This window comes from Bidens hawaiensis, unplaced genomic scaffold (genome assembly GCF_021521415.1).
Source record: "Bidens hawaiensis isolate Kalapana, Puna unplaced genomic scaffold, B.hawaiensis_p1.1 tig00026501_1, whole genome shotgun sequence".
NCBI lineage: Eukaryota > Viridiplantae > Streptophyta > Magnoliopsida > Asterales > Asteraceae > Bidens > Bidens hawaiensis.
Genome location: NW_027494259.1, coordinates 16595 through 41121, shown reverse-complemented (window position 1 = coordinate 41121; position 24527 = coordinate 16595). Strand labels below are relative to the sequence as shown.

Genomic DNA, 24527 nt, shown 5'->3' with positions numbered 1-24527 from the left:
TATCACCACTTTATTAATATCAAGAATGAGGATACAAGGTTGGAGATTATGATCAATGTTTACAATAATTCTATGTGTGTGTGTTGCTGGACAGAATACTGAGTATTGCTAATGTGTGCGAAGTGATGAATATCTCAACCTAACTGATCATAAGGTCTTTATATACAAAAATAACAATAACTAGAAATCCTATTTTTAACCACTATTCAAGCCATTCTTTTATTGTAGCCGTTTCATGCATTGAACACGATGTTTAATGATTTTGATTGTGAAAATTTACGCTGGACTTGGTCAATAGCCGTTGTACCTGCATTTATATTAATATAACAAAGAGAACAATCATTAGTAAGTAATAAGTACTAAGGATCCTTGATCCTGACAGGATCTGGAACACACGCTAAGGATAACTGATCCAAAACATATGTCAGGATAACATATCCACGGTGTCAAATTTCTGCGAACTAACAATTAAATACATAACCCAAAAAAAATATTTTTCGTATAAGGAAACTACAAAAATGAAACATTATTAGGCAACGGTTAAAGGAAAAAAATTTAAAACTAAAACTTCAGGGTTTGGGTGAAATAGTGGCACCAGATAGGCATGGTCCATCCTTCCACCTCCCTGCCCCCCCCCCCACACACACACACGGTGTAAAAGATGTTGATGTGGTCATATAGGTCAGTTGTTTTGTCATAGTTTCCCATTGTGGATGAAACTTTGCTATTCACAGGGAATTTTTCTATACGCAGTATGACCTTTGATTTGGCAATGAAAGCCTCTAGTTGGTAAGGGAGAGCCATGTTGCCACGTGCCCAAGTGTTATGCACTCTATCTGGCCGAGCATATGTTCCATCGTATACTGTTTCATCTTCTCCTTCCGTTGTACTACGGGCCAAAGGTAAATGATCAAGTAGTGAGCATTCTTGTTCCGCACATGCATTGTCACGCGGCTTGTTTTGCATCGGTGGCGGTCAATGTTACAAAAGTCGCTAGGCGGTTCCTAGGCGGCCGACCCCCTTGGAGGGAGTACTCGGGGAGTAATCGGAGAGTACTCGGACATGGTAAATATAAAGAAAATTAATATTTGGTTATTATATATATGTCAAATATCATAAGTTTACTAATATTTATAACAGAATAGGTTAATATCAATATAAACAAGAGAAATACATTTTTATATATAAAATATTATAAAAATTACTAATCATTAATTAAACAAAATGATATTTTTTCTTTAATATTATTGAAATAACAATTATGTTTTATTTTTTTTTTTTTGAGTCAAAATCGGTCCAAGTTCACCGATAAGATGTAATTCTGGCTGAGGTTGACCACATTTGACCGATTCTTAGTAAATAGGCGGATTTACAGAAACTCGCCTCGGTGACATACCTTGTAGCGAGTACTTGGAGAGTACTCGGCCTTGTAATCCTACTTTTACAACATTGGTGGCGGTGTGCTTGCAATCAGCATAATCATGCATGTTACCAAATAAATAAGCCTTAACTCCTCTTAGATGGGCTTCACACATCGGGTATGTTTGTCAAGGAGCTTTTATGAGCTTTTAGGAGCTTCAAGCTTTAAGCTTTTTTGAAAAAGTACATATTTAATAAAAAGCTTTGTTTGGTTGAAGTAGCTTCAAGCTTTTAGATTGGTAGAAAAAACTCCTTTTTCAAAAGCTTGTATTGGTAGCGTTTGAGAAAAAGCTAGCTACAAGCTTTTACATTTGAATTTACAAGTTTAGTACTTGAACTTATATCAACTTTTGTTAATTTATATTATAGTTACACATTCAACCCTTATTCAAAACTAACTACCCCACGACTTTTTTAGGAGCCATAACTTTTTCACACGTTAATAATTTTTTAAACAAATTGCATCATAAAAACGAGCATATTATTCGCTTTAATTTGAGTATGATATTGTCATACTTCTTTAACTTTAAAAAATTAACATACTACGCGATTATCGGATAGAATCGGTAAAAAGTCGAGTCAGGTGAGCTCGAGTCATGTGTAAGACCAAATTAGGAGTCGAGTCAGATGAACTTGAGTCATGTGTAAGACCAAATTAGGGTCATAATGAGTCGATACAAAAAGGGTTAAATTAGTTCGATTCGTGTTGATACGCTTTTGAGTCGAAAGAGATCAGGTCAGAACATGTTTCAGATTAGAACAATGCATGTTTAGAAAGGGATTCATATCAAAATATGTTGGTTTAAAAAAATTATTTATTTGAAATTACTGTATATTTCTGCTTTGTTTCTTGATTTTCGACATCATTTACAAGCTACTCTGCCAAACACCTAAATATTTAAAAAACTACAGCTAACAGCTATCAGCTTCCAGCTTCCAGCCTTTAGCCTTTAGCCTTCAGCTTTCAGCTTACAGCTACCAGCTAGTTTTGCCAAACATACCCATCATTTACTTTTACATTTGCAATCTATTAAAGATGCTAAGATTAGCCTTAACTCTTCCTAGCTGAACTTCGTGTCTCCGTTGTTAAAGGGGGGGGGGGCAAAAATGATGACGCTCTGTCTTAATTTGCGCTAAGGTTTGTGAAATTAGATAGAGGTGTTAATTAGTGTGTTATTGTCACACGACTGTTTGGCAGGTGTCTCCGGCTCAGAAAAAGCAAAAGTGCATTTAAATACCCATGCGCCCTAGTCAACCTCTGTATGACCACACTCAACAGTTGTGGAAACTAGAAGATAAGGTGCCTTGATTGGGATTCATGATTCTAGTAACCAAAAAATGGGGTTTAAAATGCAGTTCTTAGCCGAATTGAATGGAGCCAATGAAGAAATACGAGTTTGATCAGAGTCAAACCGGGTATTTCCACATGGTGTGGTCAACCGAAAATACTGAATCTGAGAGTGAATTTGCTGTGATATGCAAAAGTAACAACATAATTAGCATTGTTACATGAAGGGAGCTTCCTATAACCACTATCCGACGTGAATTTCGGTACGAAAAGTTGTAGCTATAAGGTGAGATTCGAGAGAGTGAGATCAGAATCATTTTACCAATTTTTGGATTGATGTATTTATAGCCGGAGGCATGTAATGTTTATTTGGCCATGTGTCACTAGATTATCCGGTCTATGCTTTCTGCAACTATCAGAGTGAAGATTGTTGTTGTCGTGGTGGTTTCGTGCGTACCTGTTGTACTGTTGTACATGTGGTGATACCTTGTTTTTGTTTATTCCTTCATAGCTTTGGTATTGATAGTGGTCTCGAGTGTACCTCTACCTATGTGGTATTCTTGAACTTATTTGTCCAAGGGTGCTTGCCTGTGGGTATGTTCCCTTTTTAGACGTTTTCCCTTCTGACGGTTTGGCCTAATTGAATCTATAACTAAAAGTAAATCGCTATTATCTCATAAACGCAATAAAACACGAAATTCGGACATGCGGAAATTTATACAAGTAAAAACCAAATCCTTATGTACCCAAAGAATCACACATGCAACACAAAAACGAAGCAATGTAGAACAAAAAACAAAGATTAAAGTAACATCATATACAAAAAAAAACGAAGATTAAACTGTAACCAAATCGAAAATATAGTCGAGAATATAACCTTTCTCCCTCGTTTATTAGTCGGAATATTTTGCGAAATTGTAGAGCGCCTAATTCAGTTATGAAGTATTAAAGTACACTGGGAATTCAAATGCGAAGCTTAAAAGTACACTAAATTATACGTGACAAAAACTACTCTGACTACAACATTGACTATGACAATATAAAATAAAATAACACTTGGCATACTAAAATAATAAGCAACCGAATGGGACCTAATATACCAAATTTTAAATTCGGGTAACAGTTAAATTTAAAATGTGCGGCCGTGTCATTATACATGGCCCGCAACTTTTAGAGGCCCGAAAGAGGAAAACAGATACATAATATGTATACATATCATTTACAAACGCTAATAAATAAGAAGTGTCATAGCTCGCATGGTTAGCCGGTCTATTTTGAAGTTGAAGTCCTCAAGTTCAAAGTTCGAATTACATCCGTCACACTTTTTTCCTTTGATACACATCAAAATGTCTTTTTTTAATATTTTTTATATTAGCTGGTATCCATATATTAGTCACACTATTTTCCTTTCTTTCACCCATCAGTCACTTTTTTCCTTTGGTTCACATCAGAATGTCTTTTTTTTTATATTAGTTGGTGCCCGTATATTATTATTTATTATTATTACTTGGTGGTCATATATTACTATGTGTTTATTCATGTTAAGTTGTTAACGTCTTTCATTATACGCTAAGATTTTTATGTTACATATATTTAGTGTTTTTAGACCAGGCTCATAATTGAAGGATTAATCTTGAATATTAATAAAGTTAAAGATTTATTTTGTTAAGTTATAATTTAGTTATTTGAATTGTAGTTGGTTTAGAAAATGAATGTCTTAGAGAGCAAGTTAAGTAGATCTATAAATAGGGTTTAGATTATTAGTTTTAAGAGAGAGTTAAGAGAGAGTCAAGGAGTATCATCTCCATATGCGTTTGATAAGTTCGTGAAGGTCGTTTGATATATGAAAAGAGTCGAGGGTTGTCAACTCAATATCTCGTGTTCATTTGTTTGATAAGTTTATTTGATCCGTCAGGACCAACAATAATTAAATTCAAAACTCAACTAAAACTCTGTATAGCAGAAGCCAATTTACTGTCGTATCATTTAAAAAATAAAACTTATTTGTATTTTAGCTTAAATAGACTTATTAGGAGTCTATTTCATTAACAATAATTGATAAAAATGGTCCAACTAAAATCAAACGTATAATTACTTGAACCTTCGATCCAGTGTGGACAAGGATGGCAGATTTCTTCAGTGACCTTCCTGAAGGATTTGTGGCAGAAGCATTGGCTCTCACCACTCCACGAGATGCTTCCAGGTTGTCCTCTGTCAATTCTTTCTTTCGGTCTGCCACGGAGTGGGATACTGTCTGGGAGAGTTTTGTGCCCCCGGAGAGGCTGGACGGTCGTCCCGGTTCACTGAAGGAGGTGTATCTACGTCTTTGTGATCACCCTATCATCATTGAAGATGGAAATAAGGTGTGTTTGGCTTCTTCCTCCTATATATGACATTTAAACCTGTATTACGGATGTTAATTTCTTATATTAAACGAACCTTACACTGAATTTGTGGGTTTGTGTTTTGGTATAAACGAATCGAGCTCATACTTGGCTCGGCTTGTTTACGCCCCCGGTTATATGTGAACATATATTCTAATTTTGTGAAATGTCTATTTTAACATTTACATAATGGGTTCAGGATATTTTTGGGTCGAACCTATGAACCCTTTTAGCTAAACTGGTTGGGTTTAAATCAACCTGACAGGTTCATGAATGTTTGTTTTATATTATAAATTAATAAATTAAGTTGCTTACGTAGCTTAAGCCAAAAATTCAAAATTAAAGAGAAATTTGTATAGTATAATATAATTTTAGCTTTATAATTTAAATGTAACTTTTTAATATAAATTTTGTATTTTTTTGTTATAAATATGAAAATTTAAAGTATTGATATGTGAAAACAAAAAGAAAAAAACTATCGTGTCAAATGGGTCGTGTTCGGGTTCACATGTCTTACACGATTTCCGGGTTTTTCCGGTTTGGACCCGTCAACCCGCAAACACGATCCGTTTAACACCCTTAAGCTGTATAGATCTGATCATCTTTAATCTGATTTAATAGAGTTTCTGGTTGGATAAATGCACTGGGAAGAAATGCTACATGTTGGCTGCCAAACAATTGTCAATTGCTTTGGTCAACTCCCCTAATTGTTGGAAATGGACCTCCATACCAGAATCTAGGTAATCTTTTGCTCTTTTAAACTTAAAAGACCATATTTATTACTTTGTTCATATTAATAAATTAATTTATTTTTGTGTTCATAATTTGAATAATAGGTTCACAGAAGTAGCTGAACTTATAAGTGTGTGTTCACTTGAAGTCAGTGGGAAAGTCAACACTTCCATCTTATCTCCCAACACAGCTTATGTTGGTCACCTTGTGTTTAAGACAACCGTGGAAGCTTACGGTTTTGAGTACAAACCAGTGGAGGTCTGCATTGGAGACAACTCAAACACAAGAATGGTGTATTTGGATCCTGAGGCACAAAATAGACGAAGATTACGACCAGAGAGACGGATAGGAATATTTGGGAGATTAGTGTTTGCAGGCTACAACAAAGTACCTCCGCCTTGTGAGGACAATTGTCCAAAACAAAGGGAAGATGGGTGGTTTGAGGTTGAGATAGGGGAGTACTATAATAAGGGAGGGGATGGCGCCGAAGAGGTTGAGATGAGCGTAATGGAGGTGAAAAGAGGGAATTGGAAGAGCGGGCTGATAATTCAAGGGGTCGAGATTAGGCCGAAAAACGGTGTATAAGTTTGTATATATCACTTTTAGTTTATATCTTTTTATAATCTTGTTGGGGAATTGGTAGAGTTTGATAGTGGTATATTTTATGCTACAACTGCTTGAAGTGGTTAAACTTGTGGTCTTGGTTAATTGAGTTGAATGAAACTGGGATGTTCAAATGGGTCACTATAGCTAGATGCCCATCTTCCTGTTATAATGTTGTGGATATTGTCTGGTGTTTTGATTGGTTGTTTCTTTGTTGATGGTTTCTATATGGATAGTTTTGGTCATCAATATTTGGACTTTGGTCAATGACAATCAAAGGTTATTGATAGTCAAAAGGATACATATTGGATGATATGAGTCAACTGTAATGTTCTGCTGGCTATGCAAACTGGTTTTAAGTTGTGTGCTCATCCTAGTCCGGGTTTTCAAAAATAATAAAAACTTAACAAAATGTTCACCCTAAAAAACTTACTACATGACTGAAAATTAACAAACGTTACAGAACATGTGACTCTAAACAAAATGTTCACCCTAAAAAACTTACTACTGCACCAACATTCTGCCAAGTATCCGATTCATATCAAATATGGGTTAAACGGGTTAGTGGATCGATGTGTTTAACTAAACTAATTAGTGGATCGACATGTTTAACTAAACTAGAAAGTTCACAACTACAAAAATGAAATTTGAAAGCTTATTATTCCATTCATACACTTTAATAAAACTAGTAAAAGGATGGAATTGTCACAAAACAAGTATTCCAATTATAACTTTAAACACAGATTAGTTACAACATTTAGCTTGTAGTAGCATAAGAACAAGTGTTCAACTCCAAGACATCAATCGGGACCGGATCTTGTGGATACTTGCAATTACTGGGACCTTTCTCTGATAGCTCACCGCAGGGTTCGGGTAACACATTACTCGAGACACCAGACACACCCGTACAATTCCATAATTGATTTTCTTTTTGTGTACCGAACCCGATAGTAACATTTGATAAACAAAATCCAGTGAATGGATAACCATCAATGCCGCCCATATTCCCCGCCATCTTCACATCTTCAGCAACCACATTTCTATAAGTGATTCGGTCAACCACGGGGAGTGCCCTGGAGTCATAACCTAGATCCGGGTGCTCCCCGTGGGACCCTGTCGTCCAAAAGACGGAATCAATCGCTTGTAGATTCATTTCGTCCACAAATATGTCTGTAATGTATCCTCCTCTTCCGGGAGAAGTTTTAATTCTGATCCCGGATAGGGAATTAATAGCCGTGATGTCTTCGGCTCTGATGTTTTTTATGCCACCCGACATTTCACTTCCTAGTGCGATCACTGCACCATTTGGGGAACTGCATGTTAGTCTCCTTATGACCATTTGTTCGGTAGGCATCCCGAATTTGATCCCGTATTCATCCCACCCGCTTTTCACGGCTACACAATCGTCACCGGACACAACATTAACATCTTGAATCTTTACATTGCTACAAGAATCTGCACAAAAAGAGAAAGACAACACATATTATTTGGCACTTGGCTGATATGTATGATCAAATTGTATTTTAGTGTGAAATTTTCCTCTCCTACATATAATTTATACTCATATGATGAATTAACCGAAAAGGGCTTAACTGAATACAAACCTGGATTGATACCATATGTATTAGGAGAATCAACCGGTGCTCGAATGATTAGGTCTTGAATTATAATATCTCTGTACATAAACAAACGTTGTGTATTAGATTATGCTTTAAAGATTCAAAACAAAAGTGTTACGATGGGTTGACCTGCTATAAACAGGGTGAACAAACCACGAAGGCGAGTCGATCAACGTGAGATTAGAAATTTGGACTTGGTTTGCGTACATTAGTTCGATAAGGTATGGTCTGGTGTTCCTTAGCTTCTTTCTGTTAAACTTTTTCCACCATATCGAACCTTGCCCGTCAATCGTGCCATCATCACCTTCAACAACATGTTGGCGTGAGGAAAAATAAGCCTGAATGTATATGCTAAAAATGTTGGGAAATATTAAGAAAAGAAAAAAATGTACCAGTGACAACAACATCATTGAGGTGTATTAGACTGCTAAATCTTCCTCCTGGTCCATCTCTTCCTTCACCATAAGAAGGTAATGGTACTAGAAAGTGGGTATTCTCCGGCATCCTGACGGAGCCAAAAAACCCTTCATTGTTCAACTGATTTTGTGTAAGTGATTTATTCAAAAATGGGATGTTTTAAAAACCCGTAACGACAAATTGGGTCTTTATATGACTACGGGTTAGTCTGCTTTTAAAAATAGCGACATGTGTCTTGAAGTTGCCAATATCTTCCTCGAAAAAACCTTTTTTTTTTTGTTTTCATTTTTAGATTTGAACTTTAAGTAATTTATATAAATAATGTACCTGAAATATTTAGGCCCAAGTATAGAATAATCAACTAGCTTTTTAACTCAGAAAAAGGAAAAAGGAAAAAAGAGAGATTTAGGCATAATCTTTTTGGCCGAAACATTTAAAGCCTAAATGGAAAAACTGGGCCCGAGCCGAACACAAACAGGAAATTGAAAGAAACCAAGAATCGAGTGGCATCCAAAAACTCAAAACCACAATTCGGTTTTTTGGTTCGGTTTAAGCCTAGAACTAACTAAAATCGACCCATGCACACATCTTCGGTATTTATATAAATTACTTAAAGTTCAAATCTAAAAATGAAAACAAAAAAAGAGAGATTTAGGCATAATCTTTTTGGCCGAAACATTTACAGCCTAAATGTTTTAAACTGCGAAAACATAGCAGAAACATTATTGTTAGAGTTAACCACCGAAGTGGCAGCAGTGGTTTTTGAGCTCTGAAAGACTGGGTTTTGTGTCATGTTTCCAGCCGCGGTGGTCCTTGGAGCTGCTGCTAGCGGAGGAGGCATCGGTGGTAAGGTTCTTGGTGGGTGAGAAATTGATGAAGGCATGGTGGATGAAGCAGAAGATTGTTTAGAGACCATTGATAGTAGTATAAGTAACAAGATTGAGAATTGATAGGAAATAATCTGGATTATAGCACTAATTGCCCCACGGTGGGCGCCAAATTATTTTGGTCAAAAATCATTTAAGGACCAAGTAACCAAATTTGTAAGGTAAGATCTAGTGCTATAATGATAATAACGATTATGTAAGGATTGCAACACAAACACAAGGATTCGTTACGAGGAAAAGCCATTGATCTTATTCGGATCGCCGGCACAAAAACCCCGGATGATGACAATTGTCTATCACCACTTTATTAATATCAAGAATGAGGATACAAGGTTGGAGATTATGATCAATGTTTACAATAATTCTATGTGTGTGTGTTGCTGGACAGAATACTGAGTATTGCTAATGTGTGCGAAGTGATGAATATCTCAACCTAACTGATCATAAGGTCTTTATATACAAAAATAACAATAACTAGAAATCCTATTTTTAACCACTATTCAAGCCATTCTTTTATTGTAGCCGTTTCATGCATTGAACACGATGTTTAATGATTTTGATTGTGAAAATTTACGCTGGACTTGGTCAATAGCCGTTGTACCTGCATTTATATTAATATAACAAAGAGAACAATCATTAGTAAGTAATAAGTACTAAGGATCCTTGATCCTGACAGGATCTGGAACACACGCTAAGGATAACTGATCCAAAACATATGTCAGGATAACATATCCACGGTGTCAAATTTCTGCGAACTAACAATTAAATACATAACCCAAAAAAAATATTTTTCGTATAAGGAAACTACAAAAATGAAACATTATTAGGCAACGGTTAAAGGAAAAAAATTTAAAACTAAAACTTCAGGGTTTGGGTGAAATAGTGGCACCAGATAGGCATGGTCCATCCTTCCACCTCCCTGCCCCCCCCCCCCCCCCCCACACACACACACACGGTGTAAAAGATGTTGATGTGGTCATATAGGTCAGTTGTTTTGTCATAGTTTCCCATTGTGGATGAAACTTTGCTATTCACAGGGAATTTTTCTATACGCAGTATGACCTTTGATTTGGCAATGAAAGCCTCTAGTTGGTAAGGGAGAGCCATGTTGCCACATGCCCAAGTGTTATGCACTCTATCTGGCCGAGCATATGTTCCATCGTATACTGTTTCATCTTCTCCTTCCGTTGTACTACGGGCCAAAGGTAAATGATCAAGTAGTGAGCATTCTTGTTCCGCACATGCATTGTCACGCGGCTTGTTTTGCATCGGTGGCGGTCAATGTTACAAAAGTCGCTAGGCGGTTCCTAGGCGGCCGACCCCCTTGGAGGGAGTACTCGGGGAGTAATCGGAGAGTACTCGGACATGGTAAATATAAAGAAAATTAATATTTGGTTATTATATATATGTCAAATATCATAAGTTTACTAATATTTATAACAGAATAGGTTAATATCAATATAAACAAGAGAAATACATTTTTATATATAAAATATTATAAAAATTACTAATCATTAATTAAACAAAATGATATTTTTTCTTTAATATTATTGAAATGACAATTATGTTTTATTTTTTTTTTTTTGAGTCAAAATCGGTCCAAGTTCACCGATAAGATGTAATTCTGGCTGAGGTTGACCACATTTGACCGATTCTTAGTAAATAGGCGGATTTACAGAAACTCGCCTCGGTGACATACCTTGTAGCGAGTACTTGGAGAGTACTCGGCCTTGTAATCCTACTTTTACAACATTGGTGGCGGTGTGCTTGCAATCAGCATAATCATGCATGTTACCAAATAAATAAGCCTTAACTCCTCTTAGATGGGCTTCACACATCGGGTATGTTTGTCAAGGAGCTTTTATGAGCTTTTAGGAGCTTCAAGCTTTAAGCTTTTTTGAAAAAGTACATATTTAATAAAAAGCTTTGTTTGGTTGAAGTAGCTTCAAGCTTTTAGATTGGTAGAAAAAACTCCTTTTTCAAAAGCTTGTATTGGTAGCGTTTGAGAAAAAGCTAGCTACAAGCTTTTACATTTGAATTTACAAGTTTAGTACTTGAACTTATATCAACTTTTGTTAATTTATATTATAGTTACACATTCAACCCTTATTCAAAACTAACTACCCCACGACTTTTTTAGGAGCCATAACTTTTTCACACGTTAATAATTTTTTAAACAAATTGCATCATAAAAACGAGCATATTATTCGCTTTAATTTGAGTATGATATTGTCATACTTCTTTAACTTTAAAAAATTAACATACTACGCGATTATCGGATAGAATCGGTAAAAAGTCGAGTCAGGTGAGCTCGAGTCATGTGTAAGACCAAATTAGGAGTCGAGTCAGATGAACTTGAGTCATGTGTAAGACCAAATTAGGGTCATAATGAGTCGATACAAAAAGGGTTAAATTAGTTCGATTCGTGTTGATACGCTTTTGAGTCGAAAGAGATCAGGTCAGAACATGTTTCAGATTAGAACAATGCATGTTTAGAAAGGGATTCATATCAAAATATGTTGGTTTAAAAAAATTATTTATTTGAAATTACTGTATATTTCTGCTTTGTTTCTTGATTTTCGACATTATTTACAAGCTACTCTGCCAAACACCTAAATATTTAAAAAACTACAGCTAACAGCTATCAGCTTCCAGCTTCCAGCCTTTAGCCTTTAGCCTTCAGCTTTCAGCTTACAGCTACCAGCTAGTTTTGCCAAACATACCCATCATTTACTTTTACATTTGCAATCTATTAAAGATGCTAAGATTAGCCTTAACTCTTCCTAGCTGAACTTCGTGTCTCCGTTGTTAAAGGGGGGGGGGGGGCAAAAATGATGACGCTCTGTCTTAATTTGCGCTAAGGTTTGTGAAATTAGATAGAGGTGTTAATTAGTGTGTTCTTGTCACACGACTGTTTGGCAGGTGTCTCCGGCTCAGAAAAAGCAAAAGTGCATTTAAATACCCATGCGCCCTAGTCAACCTCTGTATGACCACACTCAACAGTTGTGGAAGTTATTGTGGGTGTACTAGAAGATAAGGTGCCTTGATTGGGATTCATGATTTTAGTAACCAAAAAATGGGGTTTAAAATGCAGTTCTTAGCCGAATTGAATGGAGCCAATGAAGAAATACGAGTTTGATCAGAGTCAAACCGGGTATTTCCACATGGTGTGGTCAACCGAAAATACTGAATCTGAGAGTGAATTTGCTGTGATATGCAAAAGTAACAACATAATTAGCATTGTTACATGAAGGGAGCTTCCTATAACCACTATCCGACGTGAATTTCGGTACGAAAAGTTGTAGCTATAAGGTGAGATTCGAGAGAGTGAGATCAGAATCATTTCACCAATTTTTGGATTGATGTATTTATAGCCGGAGGCATGGAATGTTTATTTGGCCATGTGTCACTAGAATATCCGGTCTATGCTTTCTGCAACTATCAGAGTGAAGATTGTTGTTGTCGTGGTGGTTTCGTGCGTACCTGTTGTACTGTTGTACATGTGGTGGTACCTTGTTTTTGTTTATTCCTTCATAGCTTTGGTATTGATAGTGGTCTCAACTGTACCTCTACCTATGTGGTATTCTTGAACTTATTTGTCCAAGGGTGCTTGCCTGTGGGTATGTTCCCTTTTTAGACGTTTTCCCTTCTGACGGTTTGGCCTAATTGAATCTATAACTAAAAGTAAATCGCTATTATCTCATAAACGCAATAAAACACGAAATTCGAACATGCGGAAATTTATACAAGTAAAAACCAAATCCTTATGTACCCAAAGAATCACACATGCAACACAAAAACAAAGCAATGTAGAACAAAAAACAAAGATTAAAGTAACATCATATACAAAAAAACGAAGATTAAACTGTAACCAAATCGAAAATATAGTCGAGAATATAACCTTTCTCCCTCGTTTATTAGTCGGAATATTTTGCGAAATTGTAGAGCGCCTAATTCAGTTATGAAGTATTAAAGTACACTGGGAATTCAAATGCGAAGCTTAAAAGTACACTAAATTATACGTGACAAAAACTACTCTGACTACAACATTGACTATGACAATATAAAATAAAATAACACTTGGCATACTAAAATAATAAGCAACCGAATGGGACCTAATATACCAAATTTTAAATTCGGGTAACAGTTAAATTTAAAATGTGCGGCCGTGTCATTATACATGGCCCGCAACTTTTAGAGGCCCGAAAGAGGAAAACAGATACATAATATGTATACATATCATTTACAAACGCTAATAAATAAGAAGTGTCATAGCTCGCATGGTTAGCCGGTCTATTTTGAAGTTGAAGTCCTCAAGTTCAAAGTTCGAATTACATCCGTCACACTTTTTTCCTTTGATACACATCAAAATGTCTTTTTTTAATATTTTTTATATTAGCTGGTATCCATATATTAGTCACACTATTTTCCTTTCTTTCACCCATCAGTCACTTTTTTCCTTTGATTCACATCAGAATGTCTTTTTTTTTATATTAGTTGGTGCCCGTATATTATTATTTATTATTATTACTTGGTGGTCATATATTACTATGTGTTTATTCATGTTAAGTTGTTAACGTCTTTCTTTATACGCTAAGATTTTTATGTTACATATATTTAGTGTTTTTAGACCAGGCTCATAATTGAAGGATTAATCTTGAATATTAATAAAGTTAAAGATTTATTTTGTTAAGTTATAATTTAGTTATTTGAATTGTAGTTGGTTTAGAAAATGAATGTCTTAGAGAGCAAGTTAAGTAGATCTATAAATAGGGTTTAGATTATTAGTTTTAAGAGAGAGTTAAGAGAGAGTCAAGGAGTATCATCTCCATATGCGTTTGATAAGTTCGTGAAGGTCGTTTGATATATGAAAAGAGTCGAGGGTTGTCAACTCAATATCTCGTGTTCATTTGTTTGATAAGTTTATTTGATCCGTCAGGACCAACAATAATTAAATTCAAAACTCAACTAAAACTCTGTATAGCAGAAGCCAATTTACTGTCGTATCATTTAAAAAATAAAACTTATTTGTATTTTAGCTTAAATAGACTTATTAGGAGTCTATTTCATTAACAATAATTGATAAAAATGGTCCAACTAAAATCAAACGTATAATTACTTGAACCTTCGATCCAGTGTGGACAAGGATGGCAGATTTCTTCAGTGACCTTCCTGAAGGATTTGTGGCAGAAGCATTGGCTCTCACCACTCCACGAGATGCTTCCAGGTTGTCCTCTGTCAATTCTTTCTTTCGGTCTGCCACGGAGTGGGATACTGTCTGGGAGAGTTTTGTGCCCCCGGAGAGGCTGGACGGTCGTCCCGGTTCACTGAAGGAGGTGTATCTACGTCTTTGTGATCACCCTATCATCATTGAAGATGGAAATAAGGTGTGTTTGGCTTCTTCCTCCTATATATGACATTTAAACCTGTATTACGGATGTTAATTTCTTATATTAAACGAACCTTACACTGAATTTGTGGGTTTGTGTTTTGGTATAAACGAATCGAGCTCATACTTGGCTCGGCTTGTTTACGCCCCCGGTTATATGTGAACATATATTCTAATTTTGTGAAATGTCTATTTTAACATTTACATAATGGGTTCAGGATATTTTTGGGTCGAACCTATGAACCCTTTTAGCTAAACTGGTTGGGTTTAAATCAACCTGACAGGTTCATGAATGTTTGTTTTATATTATAAATTAATAAATTAAGTTGCTTACGTAGCTTAAGCCAAAAATTCAAAATTAAAGAGAAATTTGTATAGTATAATATAATTTTAGCTTTATAATTTAAATGTAACTTTTTAATATAAATTTTGTATTTTTTTGTTATAAATATGAAAATTTAAAGTATTGATATGTGAAAACAAAAAGAAAAAAACTATCGTGTCAAATGGGTCGTGTTCGGGTTCACATGTCTTACACGATTTCCGGGTTTTTCCGGTTTGGACCCGTCAACCCGCAAACACGATCCGTTTAACACCCTTAAGCTGTATAGATCTGATCATCTTTAATCTGATTTAATAGAGTTTCTGGTTGGATAAATGCACTGGGAAGAAATGCTACATGTTGGCTGCCAAACAATTGTCAATTGCTTTGGTCAACTCCCCTAATTGTTGGAAATGGACCTCCATACCAGAATCTAGGTAATCTTTTGCTCTTTTAAACTTAAAAGACCATATTTATTACTTTGTTCATATTAATAAATTAATTTATTTTTGTGTTCATAATTTGAATAATAGGTTCACAGAAGTAGCTGAACTTATAAGTGTGTGTTCACTTGAAGTCAGTGGGAAAGTCAACACTTCCATCTTATCTCCCAACACAGCTTATGTTGGTCACCTTGTGTTTAAGACAACCGTGGAAGCTTACGGTTTTGAGTACAAACCAGTGGAGGTCTGCATTGGAGACAACTCAAACACAAGAATGGTGTATTTGGATCCTGAGGCACAAAATAGACGAAGATTACGACCAGAGAGACGGATAGGAATATTTGGGAGATTAGTGTTTGCAGGCTACAACAAAGTACCTCCGCCTTGTGAGGACAATTGTCCAAAACAAAGGGAAGATGGGTGGTTTGAGGTTGAGATAGGGGAGTACTATAATAAGGGAGGGGATGGCGCCGAAGAGGTTGAGATGAGCGTAATGGAGGTGAAAAGAGGGAATTGGAAGAGCGGGCTGATAATTCAAGGGGTCGAGATTAGGCCGAAAAACGGTGTATAAGTTTGTATATATCACTTTTAGTTTATATCTTTTTATAATCTTGTTGGGGAATTGGTAGAGTTTGATAGTGGTATATTTTATGCTACAACTGCTTGAAGTGGTTAAACTTGTGGTCTTGTTTAATTGAGTTGAATGAAACTGGGATGTTCAAATGGGTCACTATAGCTAGATGCCCATCTTCCTGTTATAATGTTGTGGATATTGTCTGGTGTTTTGATTGGTTGTTTCTTTGTTGATGGTTTCTATATGGATAGTTTTGGTCATCAATATTTGGACTTTGGTCAATGACAATCAAAGGTTATTGATAGTCAAAAGGATACATATTGGATGATATGAGTCAACTGTAATGTTCTGCTGGCTATGCAAACTGGTTTTAAGTTGTGTGCTCATCCTAGTCCGGGTTTTCAAAAATAATAAAAACTTAACAAAATGTTCACCCTAAAAAACTTACTACATGACTGAAAATTAACAAACGTTACAGAACATGTGACTCTAAACAAAATGTTCACCCTAAATAACTTACTACTGCACCAACATTCTGCCAAGTATCCGATTCATATCAAATATGGGTTAAACGGGTTAGTGGATCGATGTGTTTAACTAAACTAATTAGTGGATCGACATGTTTAACTAAACTAGAAAGTTCACAACTACAAAAATGAAATTTGAAAGCTTATTATTCCATTCATACACTTTAATAAAACTAGTAAAAGGATGGAATTGTCACAAAACAAGTATTCCAATTATAACTTTAAACACAGATTAGTTACAACATTTAACTTGTAGTAGCATAAGAACAAGTGTTCAACTCCAAGACATCAATCGGGACCGGATCTTGTGGATACTTGCAATTACTGGGACCTTTCTCTGATAGCTCACCGCAGGGTTCGGGTAACACATTACTCGAGACACCAGACACACCCGTACAATTCCATAATTGATTTTCTTTTTGTGTACCGAACCCGATAGTAACATTTGATAAACAAAATCCAGTGAATGGATAACCATCAATGCCGCCCATATTCCCCGCCATCTTCACATCTTCAGCAACCACATTTCTATAAGTGATTCGGTCAACCACGGGGAGTGCCCTGGAGTCATAACCTAGATCCGGGTGCTCCCCGTGGGACCCTGTCGTCCAAAAGACGGAATCAATCGCTTGTAGATTCATTTCGTCCACAAATATGTCTGTAATGTATGCTCCTCTTCCGGGAGAAGTTTTAATTCTGATCCCGGATAGGGAATTAATAGCCGTGATGTCTTCGGCTCTGATGTTTTTTATGCCACCCGACATTTCACTTCCTAGTGCGATCACTGCACCATTTGGGGAACTGCATGTTAGTCTCCTTATGACCATTTGTTCGGTAGGCATCCCGAATTTGATCCCGTATTCATCCCACCCGCTTTTCACGGCTACACAATCGTCACCGGACACAACATTAACATCTTGAATCTTTACATTGCTACAAGAATCTGCACAAAAAGAGAAAGACAACACATATTATTTGGCACTTGGCTGATATGTATGATCAAATTGTATTTTAGTGTGAAATTTTCCTCTCCTACATATAATTTATACTCATATGATGAATTAACCGAAAAGGGCTTAACTGAATACAAACCTGGATTGATACCATATGTATTAGGAGAATCAACCGGTGCTCGAATGATTAGGTCTTGAATTATAATATCTCTGTACATAAACAAACGTTGTGTATTAGATTATGCTTTAAAGATTCAAAACAAAAGTGTTACGATGGGTTGACCTGCTATAAACAGGGTGAACAAACCACGAAGGCGAGTCGATCAATGTGAGATTAGAAATTTGGACTTGGTTTGCGTACATTAGTTCGATAAGGTATGGTCTGGTGTTCCTTAGTTTCTTTCTGTTAAACTTTTTCCACCATATCGAACCTTGCCCGTCAATCGTGCCATTATCACCTTCAACAACATGTTGGCGTGAGGAAAAATAAGCCTGAATGTATATGCTAGAACTAACTAAAATCGACCCATGCACACATCTTCGGTATTGTGAACTTTCACAGAAGTTGCTATCTTAGACAGTAACTAACCGAGAATTGAAACCAAAAAGAAAATGTCACAAACGTGTTTTATATCATACCTGAGAGGCAACAATAACCGCACCAGATTGAAGGAACAAGGTGAAATGGCTGGTGAGGTTAAAGCTACCTGTAAGCCATCTTCCGGGTGGCACAATAAGCTGTGCTCCACCATCTTCTGCCACCTGACTAAGGTTCTGAACGGCTGCTCGGAAGACTGCGGTGTTTGATGTTTTCCCATCACCAAAGCCACCAAAATCTGCCAAATATGCAGTATGCTTACGGCAGTTGATGGCAGTGTAGGTGGCATAAGATCCGGAGAGCAAATTCCTCCGGCATTCAACGAAGGACAACGCTAATAATAATCCAAATAACAACAAAGTAGCTACCAGGTTCTGCATTTGGTGATTCAAATTATTAGAAAAGGTTAAAAATGTGATACAAAATGTTAATGGAAGTTAAAAGAAGATGATGCATACAGGTGAAAGTGTGTATTGCTGATAGAATGCCATGATTGCTGATGATTAAAAAATGCTAGAGGCAAGAGATTTATAGTCTTAGATTTTTGATAATCCATGGGATTATTGGCTTATGCAATGCATGAATTAATAAAATAACAAACATGTATAATGTATTATGAAAAATATTGTTGTGCTTATAAAATACTATAATTAATAACACACACGTTTCTCCTTGGTCTGTGTTGTCCACCAAATTTTCGTCCATAAAGTAAGAAAATAAGTTTATTATTTATGCTTGTTATTTCATTGCATTTTAATTTTAAAATAAAAACAACGAAACAAAGAACTTTAATTATTAATTCACTTAAATGACATTACTTACATCTCAAACTAATTTTAACCACTGCCAAAACACGGTTATTTTCTGACAACCTCTTTTGTGGAAAATTACCGGAAACAAGATATAGTGACAAATTTCTGACAAAAAAGTACTTCAACAGTGTATACATTTAGTTTTACAAAATATCATAAACATAAGCATATATCTATAAATTATGAATATGCTTGAGCAGAAGAAAGGGCCCTCGTGGATTACGAAATAGGGCCCTTTTATGATGCGCGGCTAAAGTGTCATTTGAAAGAGATACGCTACCAAAGCTAATTGGGCTGGGCCGGTAATGGGCTCGAGCCTACCAGAATAGGCCCAAGTTAAGATTACCTCTTTATTCCTTAATTTAAATGTCAAATTAGATTACTTTTCAATCATTTTCGAGAGAAATAAACCATGTCTGGTAAAATTATATCTTTATATTACCTATAAATATGCAATAATATAACATAACCCAAATAAGATCTAAATGCAGATAGATAATTAAAGGAAAACATATATGAGATACATATAATCCACCTAGTAAAAGTCTAGGAAACAACAAAGGTTTTACATAACAGCTTTAGATTCCTGCATTTGGCTCATCGTGGTATGTCAGCAGACAAATTGTGTGTAATATCTTCGTCACCATTATCAAGTGCACCACCACTACTTGATGGTTTTGCACCAGCAGCCACAAGGTTTTTAAACCAAGCAGGTTGTTGAAAACTAGGGATGGTGGTGCCGCCTTTACTTGAGCTGCTTGCTGAATCTGCGGTCACTGCTGCCGCGGTGTTGGAAGCAATTCCTGCAAGGAATTGATATGCCACTTTGCTAGCGGTCACAATCTCCGTTTTAGCTTGTCTGAACTACATTCATTGAAAGAAAAAAGAAGTAAAAAAACAGTTTTAATCAATATATTATTTATTATACTGTAGGTGGCAAGATGCACAGATAATAACTTATAATGAGGTCTTGTTTGACACAGGTCGATATCTAGCGCGAATGAAATTTGTCATATCTGGCTGAGATGACCAACAAATAAGTACATTTTAAAATCATATACAGATATTTAATGTGTCAATTATTTACAAAGAGTAAATTGCCATTTCCGTCCTTGTGATTTGGTCATTTTGCCATTTCCGTCCAAATTTTTTTTTTTTGCCATTTTTGTCATCAAGGTTTCTAAAACTTGCCAATTCAGTCCAAATCACTAACTCCTTTAAATGTAATATGTTAACTATTAGTGTGTAATGACCAAACACCATTAATATAATAATAATAATAATTACCCACCACCCCAAACACACCATTTTTTCTCTACACCCTCCTTCCCCATTTTTGTGGAATGGAATTTAGTCAGAGAAGAGAAGAGAAGAGGAGAGAGGGGGGGAGGGGGGGGGGGGGGGGCTGGAGATTTATTGGCGTGAGAGTTTGTATTGATGGCAGATCAGTGGTGGTGTTAGTTCGGTGATTTAGCGAGAAATCGAACAAAGAAGGAGGCGGGTTGTTTAGATCGTTAAGTCGTTGGTATGTGAATGGTTGTAGCCGGAAAAGGTGTGCAGCGGTGACCGGAAGTAGCTTGTAGGGTTTTAATTTTTGGGGAAGAAGACAACTGTGGTTATTGGAATATTTTTAAGAATTTTAAAAACTAAAAATCTAAAAAGACAGAAATACCCCTTAGTTAACAAATTACAGTTAAGGGAGTTAGTGATTTGGACTGAATTGGCAAGTTTTAGAAACCTTGATGATGAAAATAGAGAAAAACAAATTTTTGGACGAAAACGGCAAAAGTGATAAAACCACTGGGACGAAAAATGGCAATTCACTGTATAATAAATGTATACCTTTGAATAAATAGATTATGTTGAATGCATTAATAATATACTTTGAGCGAGACCTTCAACCCTTTTGATATCCCTTTTAAACTAATCTTTTTAGTTTGACCCATTTGAGATAAAACACAACCCATATTGGTTGAAATCGCCATATCTAGTAACGAGTCAAAACGAGTTTGTGATTTTAGTAAGCCTGGCAGAAGGGGGATGGCAGGTCAAAACAAGTTGGTCAAAAGAAGTCTACAAAACGAGTTCGGGTCAACTGGCCCTTTTAAATAAGTATTAGTATGATTTGGGTCAAACGGGCGGAGTCAAAACATGTCTACAAAATATGCTCGGGCCAACATGAGCCGCTTTAATATGATTTGGGTCAAAACAGGTTGTAACCAAAATAAACTCAAATTGATGAGTTGTCTAAGAAAACATAATATCAAACAAGCTCACCCACCAAATTTTATTTGTGGCGGCTAGTGGTGAAGTGCGGCGGGTGGCGGTGGCTACAGTAGCGAAGGTGGTGGTAATAGTGGTTGTGGGGTCAGTTACAATGACTAGGTGATGGAGACAAACAATAGCCACGGGTGGTGCGAACCCATTTTAGCGCGTTTTAAATTAACAAATTTGATAAGCCCATTTTGACCGTAATATAATTTGAGTTACCCAAATGAACCCCCATTGGCAAATCATTTTCCCCAAATCATCCCATTCTTTAAAGAACAGGTCATAATTGATTAATTGCCACCTTTAGATTTTAGTGGCTGCCAAAAGATAACAAACTGAAAAAAAAAAAATAATAATAATAATAATAATAATAATAATACATAATAGTAATAATAAGAAGAGCACTCACCCGGTAAGCAGTTGTTCCAGCTATTTCTACAGCAGTGTCGCCAGCGTTAGCAAACCTATTCACCCAACCTGTAACAACATAACAGAAGTTCACCGTTACAACAAATCAAAATCAAAACCAAACTTCAAGCCCACTTTCAAACAAAAAACAACAATCACCTGGAAGTTCAGGGACACCGAGTCTGACACAAAACTCATCACAAAAGTGATTACAATTCTTTGAAAGCAAATCATAACAATCGCCGGGCCATTCTCTACTAAGTTCCCTGAGTATCTGATTAACCTTGGACTTAGAAAGCTCTGTTATCCCAAGAACAATCGACTCTCGATACGTGTACATCGGATTCCTCCCAAACGGGCAGTTAAAAACTCCGCTTCCCTCTTCACAAAACCCGAATGACCATTCCTCTTCCCCATAAACCTGTAACACATAAACCACACAACTACTTAGTTTTGTTAAACCAACAGAGCATTTGAAGAGTTTAAGACCCCATACACAACAAAATTACAAATTACAACCAGAAGACGACATATCTCTCTTATTGTTCTGCGTATAAACCTGTGTTTCAAGCAATCATTTCATGTATTCTACATCCTTCTGATTGTACAACCAGAAGACGACACATCTCTCTTATTGTTCTGCGTATAAACCTGTGTTTCAAGCAATCATTTCATGTATTCTACATCCTTCTGATTGTTTAACATTATAATCAAACCGAACGGTCCCCTATCATTAAAAGAATATGAAACCAACCAATGGAAAGTTAAAGAAAAAAACCTGCAGTGAAACCAAACCAATGACCGTCCAAACCAATGATCAGTTTGGTCTCGCGGTTGGTTTTCTTCTAACTTTGGGTTTTCAAACTGTAGTGAATGGTTTACCGACAGTATAAATAAATAATTATACATTAGAAATTGGTCAATTAGCAATTGATCCACACAAACTGAATAAATAAAACAAATGAAATTGAAAGCTTAGATCGTGTTGATAAAAAATAAAAAATAATAATAATAATTAGTGAAAGAAATAAAACCTGAACGGCACTGTGGAAGATACCACCGAGGCCAATACCGTCTTTAAAAAACTTGTTGATCTGAACAATGGTGTTATTGGTCTTGTCTGAATCACTATTAGTCACATCGTATATATGTAGTATCACCTCCGACATCTCCACAATCTTTAACCCTAACCAATTCTATTCTCGAAATCAGATCAAAAACGAGATTGGAATAATAATGGATTGATTGCTGGAACAGCAGTAAGTAAGATTATCGCAGATATTATGATGGATGGGCCTCCATTTCTGTATTCATTTTCACCTTTTTAACTTATTATTGAACTAAATGTACGGCTGCCGTAAAGGAAATACACTTTTAATAATAATAATAATAATAATAATAATTTATTATTATTATTATATTTTTTTCTTGTTTTTGAAAACCACAGTTTAATTATATAATCTATCTTAAATATATATATAACTAGTTTTATCTCCTGTATTACGGGGTTGTTTTATATTATTTGTTTCTAATATTTATTTATTTTTTAAATTTTTAACTTTTTATTGTATGAAAGTTAATAATATACTTATTATTTAATGATAAATTGTTTCACAGATAATGAGATGTTATAACCCGGTAAAAAATTAATATGGGTTTGATGAGACCCAAGACCCGTTTATTTTTTTTACTATAAAATTGGTTTTTAATTATAGATAATATATATCTTTTTTTAAATAAATCGGATATTAATTTTTAGTATATCCCTACTTTATAGGATTTTTATACCAAATATTTGGTAAGATTTTTTTTTATTTAATGAGATGTTATAACTCGTTTAAGAAATATCTGGGTTTGATGAGACCCATACCCGTGAATTCGGGTCAAATGCATGAGAAACCTCTATTTAAAAATCAAGCAAATCTGGTGACTCCAAAAAAAGGGGGAGCGGCCACATCGCGACACGTAGGATTTTTATGATTTTGTTTATATATATTATAGATATAAACGAAAGCTCTCTAAATTTTCTTAAGCCATCAGATTGCTTTATTCTTAATTAAAGACTTTTTATGTATTTGACTCGGATTCATGGGTACAGGTCTCACCAAACTCGGATAACCCTTAAACATCTCATTATATTAAAAATTAAGCCCATCAAATATTTAATAAGAAAATCCAATAAAATAGGGATATACTAGAAATTAATATTCATTTTTTTAATAAAGGTATTATTTATGATTAAAAACAATTATATAGTAAAAAACATAAACGAATCATGGGTCTCACTAAACCCATATAGCTTTTAAACCAGATATAATATCTCATTTATTTATGAAAACCTTTTATCATCAAATTCTAAGTATATTATTAACTTTCTTAAAATAAATAAAATTAAAATTCATATAAATATATAAATATTATAAACGAATAATGTAAAACAACATATGAGGATGTAAAATTAAAATGAGGATGTAAATAAATTAAAATACATGTTGCGCGCAATAAAAAAGGAAAAAGAAAGAAAAAAAAGGAAAAGAAAAGAAAAACTATAGAACTAAAAGTCTTAATCTTAAATATATTTAAACAAAACCTTTAAAAGCTCTCTGGTTGCTTCTTACATTCTCTCAAGCCATCATATTGTTTTATTTGTGAATGAAGATTTCCCATGCATTTGACCCAAATCACGGGTTTGAGTCTCACCAATCCCAGATAACCTTAAACGGGTTATAACATATTATTATATAAAAATTAATCTCACCAAATACTTGATATAAAAAATCCTATAAAATAGAGATCTACTAAAAACTAATATTCAATTTTTTAAGAAAAATATATTCTTTATATTAAGAAACAGTTTCATAGTAGAAATAAATAAATAAGC

General features: G+C 35.3%; 4 protein-coding genes and 1 pseudogene across 4 annotated transcripts; 2 read left to right on the top strand and 3 right to left on the bottom strand.

The window, feature by feature from the left end:
* The first annotated feature begins 4805 nt into the window (after positions 1-4805).
* On the top strand, positions 4806-6507 carry LOC143573512 (putative F-box protein PP2-B12). Its single transcript, XM_077058371.1, has 3 exons — positions 4806-5070; positions 5713-5831; positions 5928-6507. The coding sequence occupies exons 1-3, from the start codon at positions 4831-4833 to the stop codon at positions 6406-6408; spliced, it is 840 nt and encodes a 279-aa protein (XP_076914486.1). The 5' UTR covers positions 4806-4830; the 3' UTR covers positions 6409-6507.
* Positions 6508-7183: 676 nt separating this feature from the next.
* On the bottom strand, positions 7184-9378 carry LOC143573507 (putative polygalacturonase; annotated as a pseudogene).
* Positions 9379-14471: 5093 nt separating this feature from the next.
* Positions 14472-16215, top strand: LOC143573506 (putative F-box protein PP2-B12). Its single transcript, XM_077058369.1, has 3 exons — positions 14472-14736; positions 15379-15497; positions 15594-16215. The coding sequence occupies exons 1-3, from the start codon at positions 14497-14499 to the stop codon at positions 16072-16074; spliced, it is 840 nt and encodes a 279-aa protein (XP_076914484.1). The 5' UTR covers positions 14472-14496; the 3' UTR covers positions 16075-16215.
* A 634-nt stretch (positions 16216-16849) lies between these two features.
* On the bottom strand, positions 16850-18830 carry LOC143573513 (putative polygalacturonase). Its single transcript, XM_077058372.1, has 5 exons — positions 18197-18830; positions 18094-18129; positions 17841-18049; positions 17697-17767; positions 16850-17547 (listed from the first exon to the last, which is right to left on the bottom strand). The coding sequence occupies exons 1-5, from the start codon at positions 18533-18535 to the stop codon at positions 16850-16852; spliced, it is 1353 nt and encodes a 450-aa protein (XP_076914487.1). The 5' UTR covers positions 18536-18830.
* A 589-nt stretch (positions 18831-19419) lies between these two features.
* LOC143573505 (uncharacterized) lies at positions 19420-22960 on the bottom strand. The gene is made up of 4 exons (XM_077058368.1): positions 22681-22960; positions 21806-22067; positions 21648-21715; positions 19420-19831 (listed from the first exon to the last, which is right to left on the bottom strand). The coding sequence occupies exons 1-4, from the start codon at positions 22813-22815 to the stop codon at positions 19565-19567; spliced, it is 732 nt and encodes a 243-aa protein (XP_076914483.1). The 5' UTR covers positions 22816-22960; the 3' UTR covers positions 19420-19564.
* Positions 22961-24527: the final 1567 nt, after the last annotated feature.